This window comes from Leptopilina heterotoma, unplaced genomic scaffold (genome assembly GCF_015476425.1).
Source record: "Leptopilina heterotoma isolate Lh14 unplaced genomic scaffold, ASM1547642v1 Lhet_13, whole genome shotgun sequence".
In the NCBI taxonomy this organism is placed as follows: domain Eukaryota; kingdom Metazoa; phylum Arthropoda; class Insecta; order Hymenoptera; family Figitidae; genus Leptopilina; species Leptopilina heterotoma.
This window is the reverse complement of record NW_025110848.1, coordinates 846,728-855,826: the sequence shown is the minus strand read 5'-3', so window position 1 is coordinate 855,826 and position 9,099 is coordinate 846,728. Positions and strand designations below refer to the sequence as shown.

Sequence of the window (9,099 nt, the reverse complement as noted above, 5' to 3'; positions counted from 1 at the left end):
ACCATGAAATCACATATTTTACAAAAAGCATAATTATAATAATTACACTTTAATTAACAAGTACATAATCTGAAGCATAAATTAATGATTCAAAACTCAAATGCATTGTTTATGTTTATGAAAAGAAACGACCTAGACAATTGCTTTTAACTTTCAATCTGCAAAAATAGATGGCAGTAAACAACTTCCGATATCTTGAGAACAGGGTTGAGTAGTTACGGGTAGTTTAAATCTTTTAATGCGTTAGTAAAATACAATATTTTACATATAAGATAAAGTATTATAATTAATAATTGATAATTAATAATACTTTATTGTTTACACTTGACACTTTCCATCAAAATATATGTGGGTAAAAAATAGTTTTAAAAAACTACTGGCACTAGTCGGTGTAATCACCTGCCCAACCTTGCATCATTAACCGGAAATTGTGGCAGCACAAGAAAAAGCTTTCTTTCCTCTTCGAAAACTGTCACGTGATTTACGCAGTTAAACTGGCGTTTCTTTTTATTTTGAGAAGTGTAGAATAATGTAGATTATTGTTTTGACAAAAGCTTGGATCAAAGATTAAAAAAAAGGTATAAAATAAGAGGAATAAAAGAAAGAAAAAATGCTGGAATTATTCAATCAAATTAGGGGTCTTCTGATCAACGATACCGTTTGCATCGACAACCTGGTCTTTAGACTTTATACACGAGTCACAGTTTTATTTCTGACGATTTGCTCTGGACTTCTAATATTTAAAACCTACTTTGGCAACCCGATTAACTGTTTTCGAACCAGCGAATCGCCAATACGTAAGTAAACAAAAATTGTTTATAAACATAACCTTACTTTTCGATTCTTAAGATTCTTAACAATCTTAACCAACCACTTGCTTCTATATGTAAATTAATTTATAAGTATTTTATTATTACTATATTATTTTTATTTTAACTTATACTTATTTTAATATTTTAATTTACATTTATAAGTTAGTAAATTTTTTAGGACGTATGAATGCAATATTAAAATGTGTTTTGTTTTAGAAAATTCATTTTCAATTCATCTCCGACTTGATATTAAAGGACAGGGTTGTCACAAGTCAGGGAAAAATCAGGGAATGTAAAATTTGTGAGAGAAAAGTCAGGAAATTTTATCAAAAGTACTGGAAAAATATTCAATTTCCAGAATTATTCATAAAAAAAATTCTGAATGTTATTGTCCAGCATTCTTTCTATTTCTAACAATAATTGAACTTTACTGATTTGAAATTGAATTTATTTAAAATAATTTGATTCTTGAAAACTTATCGAAAAATTATTATTTATAAATTATTTTTGCGAATAATTTTATATACAAATTTTTAAAAAATTGAATTTTATAAAAGTTGCTGCTGTCGAAAAAATTCAATTATTTTTGAATATTTTCCTTAAATTCTTATCAGAAATTGAATTATTTTCATAATTTATAAAACTTTTCGCAGGAATTTAGTAATTTTAAAGAATTTTAATAAAATTCTTAGCAGAAATTGAATTATTTTCATAATTTATAAAACTTTTCGCAGGAATTTAGTAATTTTAAAGAATTTTAATAAAATTCTTAGCAGAAATTCAATTACTTTTAAAGAATTTTGATAAAATAATTTGTGACAATGGAATTATGTTCATATTTAATCAAATTCTTCGGAAGAATTTAATTATTATAAAGAATTTTAATACAATTCTTCGAAAAAATTTTATTACTTTAAAAAATGTCAATAAAATTCTTTATAAACAAAAAATTTAATTAAAAACTTTGGAAAAATTTAATTCTTTTTCTGAATAATCAAATTTTTAGCAAAAATTCAATTAATTTGAAAAATTTTGATTAAATTCTTCATGAGCATTGAGTACAAATTTTAATTAATTAGCAATTCTTTTGATAAATAATAAAATTCTTTTCAGGAATTCAATTATTTTCAATATATTTTTAATAAAATTTCTCAGAAGAATTCAATTATTTAAAAACAATTGTTTTCAAGAATTTTAATAAAAATTACAAAAAGTAATATAAAAAGTTATCAAAAATGTTATCTTTTAAAATAGAAAAAATTTCACAAATTAAAGCAAAATTGCGCAAAATAAATTAATTTCTAAATTTTTTTCTGCAATAATATTATCAGAAAACATATTTTCTAAATTTAAATTAGTAGAAAGTAATAAGTAATTATTTTTATATTTTAGAATGTTTAAATTAATATTAGATTAAAACTTTTTAAACAAATTTGAGAAAATAAGTGAATTAGAGAAGAATTTTGGCTAAAAATTCTAGAAAAATAATTGAATCAAAATCTTGAAAATAATTTTGGGAAAAGTAATAGTAGCGATTCTTACAAATTACTGAATTTCAAAGGATTTTAATTTAAAATTTTGTAAAATCTTAATTTCTATGGAAAAATAATAATAATTATTAAATATTTATATTTAAAAAAACTGTCGATGTTCCGAATAATTTTACAATTAAGAATATTCAAAAATAAATGTAGGTAGTAAATATTTTTTTGTTATCTGATTATTTTTACAGTGAATTAAAATATTCATTGGAAAAAGAGGGGAAAGAGTCAAAATTCTGTCTGAAAATTAGGTAAAAATAAAATCAAATTTTTGTGGCAACCCTGAAGGATTTATTTTCCAGAGGACTGGACACAATCTTAGACTACTGCGTAAATTTTCTTTCGCCAAATCTTTATCTATTGATCTTATTAATTTTTTGTCTGCGCAGTAATATTGAATTTTTTTTTCTTATTCCGAGCTAATGAGCAGTGATGTTATATAGAGACTCATTTCTTTGGAATAAAGAGTCATTAGGTCTTTCTCGTTCTTCTCGCAAAAGCTCACTTCCGCTCGATTAAATTCGTTTTCCCTGCTGCGATTTCTTGACGCGAACTGCGATCTACGTAATATTTCTGCCCGGCGGCCCTGCCCCCAAAATTATATTTCAAATCGTTCCACGAACGAAACTAAACGTTTTCCGATAATCGAAAATGGCCTTCTTCTTGCTTAAGTTTTTTTTCCTTTCATGTCAGGCCTCTCTCTCTCTCTCTCTCTCTTTTTTTTGCAATTTCTTCTAAAGTGTTAATTAAAAAAAGAAAATCTCTCCTCATACTGTTCTTTAGTCGTTGAGAGTTTATAGGATGAAAAAAAGGAAAAAACACGCTTGGAAAAATATCCTTGAGCGTTTGCAATTCAAAAGTGTCATCTCTCAGACTCGAGTCGCTTGTCCTGGGTACAAAGTGACTAAAAGCCACGACTCTGCCTCAAGCACCAATGTCCAGGTACTTGAACACAGACAAAGGTTGAATGTGTATCTTCAGAATTTCTCTAAAGTGTCTTCGAATTTTCTAAAGGATTTGTTTTCATTTCTCCTCTAATACAAAAAAATAATAACACTTAATGAAAAGAAAAAAGAAATTCTCTACTTCTTTTTTTTAAAAAAAACTATTTCTTTCGCTTTTATAAATCCAATATTTCTAAGAAAATTACCCAATAATTTGTTTAATTGACAAATTATTGATAAGAAAAGAAAATTCTTTCGTTTCGTATATAAGAAAAGAAAAAATTTCCTAAGAAAAGTTGCTCCTTTCACCTGAGCCATTTTGACCGATAAGAGCGTTATAAACTTTTCAATGGAGAAAAAGCAGGGCATAAAATAATCAACATCCCGCGTGTGTTCGAAAAGGAACAGCATCAGAACAAATTTTCCAACCCTGGAAAAGACGGAGGAAGATTACTCGAAGCTATTAAAAGTTATCGGCTTACTCCTCACGACTCAACTCGTTCAACCTTTTCTAACAGAAGTTCAATATTAAAGGAAGCCGTTAAGCTCGGCTAAGTTCATTTTCTTAAAGATAGTTTTACAGTATCTCCCAAGTATCAAGACAAATGATCATTCTAATCTAATAGAGACTGTATATATGTATATGAAAATCCTTTTAACGTCAAAATAATTCATTTTCAGATTTATTTTCGTTCATTTTTTTATTATTTTTAAATTTTAAATTAATTATGATTAAAATTGAATATTTTTTCTCTCTTTTAATAGCTTTAGATGCGTTTAATTCATTCTGTTGGGTTACGAGCACAAGTATAGTCGATGAGAAAACATCAGGAATTCTGGGAGTAGATAACGTTGGTTTGGGAATGCGACCATCCGAAAATCAATCCGATTTGATCGATCAAGAATATTATAAATGGGTTTGTAAAAATAAACTTTTCGATAAAAATTAAAATTTATTTTTTTTTATAGTTTTAAAAATTAATTTTTAATTAAGTGACTAAATAATTAATTTATATTATTCTTCATTTCAGTATAGTCATTTTTTAAAATATTTAGACAAAAAAAAATATATTATGCAGGCTTCGCACACTTTTACAAAAATTTACTATTTACTACTTTTTTACGATTTACTACTATTTGGATACTTTTTTTTTTAAATATTTGTTATAATAAAAGCTCCTTTTTTCTTTTTTTGAGAATTCGTATAACTTTAAATCCACTATTAGTTAAAAAAAAATCTTCTCAAAAATTTTAATCAAATTCATACAATGAAAAAAACTTTATTTGATTCAAATGACCGATTACTTGTCTATTATCAAATAAATATTTACTTGAATCAAATAAACTTGATATAAGTCAAATAAATTGTATTTAAATCAATAATTTCAGTATTTGAAGCAAATATCATTTAACTGAATCAAATAAAAATTATTTGATTCAAATAAATATTTATTTGATTCAAGTAAATATTTATTTGATAAAGTAATCGGTTATTTAAATAAAAGAAATTTTGTTTATTGTAGAAACAATTTTAAAAATTCTTTAAAATTCTTCACAAAAATATAATATAAAATAGGAAAAATATTTTAATAAAATTACTTCAAAGATATTAATTATTTTCAAAAAATTTGATTACAAGAATTTAATTACTTTCAATATAATTTTTATTAAATTCTTTAAAAGAATTTAACTATTTTCATAAATAATAGAATTCAATTAATTTTTTAAATTGTTATAAAATTCTTCAAAATAATTTAATTATTATCAATATTTTCTATTTTAATAAAAACTCTCGACATAATTCAATATTCCTAAAAAAAAATCAATTATTTTAAAAATTTGTAATAAGAAATTCAATTATTTCTAATACAATTTTAATTAAATTCCTCAGAAGAATTCAATTATTTTCAAAATTTTTAATAAAAAATTTAATTATTTTCAACAATATTAATAAAAAATTAATTTGTTTTCAAAATTTTTTCTGAATTCAATGCTTTTCAATATCTACTGTTTTAATAAAATTTTTCTAAAAAATTCAATTATTTGAAAAAAAATTAATAAAATTCTATGCAAACATTTAATTATTTTAATAAATAATCAAAATTTCACAGGAAATTCAATTATTTTTATAAATAATAAAACTCATTGCAGAATTTCAATTTTAATATTAATACAATTTTAATTGAGTTCCTTGAAGAATGTAAATTTAAAAAATTTTATTAAAATTCTTCGAAATAACCCAATTATTTAAAAAATTTCTTATTAAATTCTCGGTAAGAAATCAATTATTTTTAATAATTTTGATAAAATTTGTTTCTTAGAATTTAATTATTCAAATATTATTTTCAAAAATAATAAAATTCTTCTTAAGATTTAAAATATGTTTCATGCAATTTGAAATAAACTCCTCGAAAAATGCAATCATTCTTTAAAAATTTATTAAAATTCTTCGAAAGAATTCAGATATTTTCAAAAAATTTGACAAAATTCTTTATAAGAATTCATTTTTAAGAAATAAAAAATCAATTTATCAATTATAATTTTAAAATTGAATATAATAATAATAATAATCCTTATAATCCTTATATTATGAATTTTTAGAAATAATTAAATTTTAAAAGATTTTGAAGTTGAAATTTTTGAAAATTTTAATTGTTGTGAAATTGTAATATTTAAATATTTATTTTAGAAAATTATTAATTTATTATTTTCCTAAAAACTATTAAAATTTTGAATATTTTTGTTTTATAATTTTTTTAAATAATTGAATTTTATCAAATTGACTTAAAATAAATTTTATATTTTGAAGAATTTTTATTTTTTACTTTTAAATATACCTAATCGTATTTTTATAAAATTCAAACTAAAAGTTAGAAAAATAATTGCATTTTAGAAAAATTTAGAGTTCAAGTAATTACCAGGATAGGAAAAAAGTGAATATTGTTTATGGAAATTAATTATCGAGTGTAAAGCCTAATTTCATTTATTTGAACTTTCAAAATTTGAGGGAAATAAAATTTGAACACAAAAATTAATTTTTTAAATGAGTTTTTAACAATGGCTTTTTCAATTTTAAATTCAATGTTTAATTTAATTTAATTTTAAATTTAACTTAATGTTTAGTTTAATTTAATTCTTAAATTTTAACGTTCTCTAATATAGGTTTGTTTATTCCTCGGGCTACAAGCTTTTATGTTTTACGCACCTCGAGCTTTATGGATCATTTGGGAACGAAAGATTATCAGTTTTCTCGCAAAGGATCTTGCAACTCCTCTACAGCAGGAGGTTTGGACTGAAGACAAACGAAACCAACTTACTAATTATTTCTATAACGACCATATGATGAGCTCAAATAATTTCTACGCCATTCGTTTTTTTGTTTGTGAAATACTAAATCTTTTGAATTCGGTAATTTACAATTTCGTTATTAAAAAAAATTAGAGTTGACACAATTTTAAGAATTCAGGGAAACTAGTTAAAATTAATTTCTAAAAAAATTAATTTTGCTTATTATTAAATAATATTATTTTTTATCATTTCTATTTAATTTTTTCAATTGTCATAATAATTTGAATGTAATTTTTGATTTGATGTATTTTCCAAGTAAATTTCTGTTAAAATTTCATTTCTATGTAAAATTTAATTTACATTTAAAGTACAAAGGAGAAAAAAAACATTATCTAAATTTTCCTTTCTTTTTATTCCGCAGATGAGCCAAATTTATTTTCTTGACCTGTTGCTAAACGGACGGTTTTCTCTACTTGGACCCGCAAGCGTGACATATGCGATGGCATACGAATCTAAAACAATGGTTGATCCTTTAGAACAACTCTTTCCACTGACTGGAAAATGTACACTAAATACCTACGGTCCCTCAGGTTCAATTCAAAAGCACGATGCATTTTGCATTTTGACACTGAATATGATAAATGAAAAGATATTCATCATTTTGTGGTTTTGGTTAATTCTTCTTTGCCTTCTTGGCACAATCACCATAATCTACAGGTAATTTTTCGTTATATTCAACTTTAAATAATAGTAAAAATTTATTACTAAATTATTTTTTCCAGAATTTCTATTTTATTCTTTTAAATATTCAATTCTATTAATTTTTAAATTAAATTCTTTCCAGAAAAATCAGGGAAAAATTAAATTAAATTTTTGTGACAACCCCGTTTTTTATTTGTTTCTAAAACCAAAATTGAAATCTATTTTTTTTTAATTTACCCAAAACATTATTTTTTTCATTCCTTAAGGGCATTTGAACCTTGATGACGTCACACATGCTTTGCACAAAGTGTAACGTCATCAAGGTTCAAATGCCCTTAAAGAAAAATTTTGTTTCTTATATAGAGTCATCATGTTCACGCAACCATCAGCAAGAATTTATTTATTGCAAGCACAAACTCGAAGTCTCAAAAGAAAGAAAATTGAAATAGTAGTGAAAGCACTTGATTTTGGAGATTGGTTTCTATTGTATCAACTTTCCGAGAACGTGAATCCTGTCGTATTCAAAGAACTCGTTCATGAGTTATATCTGACAATTGTTAAAAGTCCTGATTCATGTGCTTAAAACAGGTGAACAGAAAAAATTTATTTTTATTTCTGACATTCTTTGAGACTTTATATTTCAACGAGGACACGTTGTTAATTTTCTGCCAAAAAGTGCCTAGTCTAAACAAGAAATACTGAATCATTCCAAAAAAAAAATATATTCCATGTTGAATAATTTATTGTTAGGTTTAAATGAGTCTAAAAAGAATATTTAAAAAAAACTATAATTTAGTTAGTATACGAAAATATTAAATTAAAAATTTCAAAGCAAACAAGTACAAAAATAAGAATTAAATAAAAATTAACTTTATTAAATATTGTAGCTTCTACTGTCATGATTAAATCAGTTAAAGAAAAACAGTTACTAGTATTAGTATTATTAAACAATGTCTTCATTTTGACTGAATTTTTCATTTTTTGAAAAATATAAATCGTAGTATTTAAGTTGAATATTTTGTAGAAAAAAAGGATCTATTTAAATGCAGTATTTAGCGTTAAGATAGTTTGTCAAAGCCGGTGATATTCTACACGTAAGAAAATTTATTTATAAAAATATTTGTTAAAAAAATTGTTTGTTATGAACTGAGAAAAGACTCATTAGAATCTAAATATGTTAATAAAAAATGGTTGAAATCGTTACTATGTGAAAAAATGTTAAAAATTTTCAACTGGTTTTGAAAATTTTGTAAGTACTTAATTTTGAATAATAATATTAACTTTCGTTACAATAAATTGTTCTAGAAAAGAATGTATTTTTCTCAAGTTATAAGTCGTTTTGTACTTTTATAAATAAAAATACATTTAAAACAATCGCGTAATTCTCTTTTCAAGAAATAAATTATTGTCAAAATTTTTTAAAAACTTCTTGTCAAAATTTCATTTATTTAAACAAAATTTAATAAAATTCATCGCATGAATTCAATTATTTTCGTAAATTATTAATTAAATTCTTCTTAGGAATTCAATTATTTTTAAAACTTTTAATAAAATTCTTCAAAAAGTTTTCAATTATTTTCAAATATTGTTATAAAATTCAATTATTGAATAAATTATTTATTTTTGGAAATATGTAATTGAATTCTCGTTGAATTTTTTAATAAAAATTGATTTAAAAATGAACTTCGGTTAAAATTTTAGATAATAATTTAATATTAAATGCATTATAGCATGGATTTTTAGAAATAGTTAAATTTTGAAAAGGTTTTAAATTCAAATTTTTGGAAATCTAAATTTTTCGTTCTTTAAAAA

General features: G+C 23.0%; 1 protein-coding gene across 1 annotated transcript; it reads left to right on the top strand.

The window, feature by feature from the left end:
* Positions 1-443: 443 nt before the first annotated feature.
* LOC122512935 (innexin inx2-like) lies at positions 444-8,602 on the top strand. The gene is made up of 5 exons (XM_043629081.1): positions 444-797; positions 4,063-4,214; positions 6,460-6,705; positions 7,007-7,302; positions 7,651-8,602. The coding sequence occupies exons 1-5, from the start codon at positions 611-613 to the stop codon at positions 7,868-7,870; spliced, it is 1,101 nt and encodes a 366-aa protein (XP_043485016.1). The 5' UTR covers positions 444-610; the 3' UTR covers positions 7,871-8,602.
* Positions 8,603-9,099: the final 497 nt, after the last annotated feature.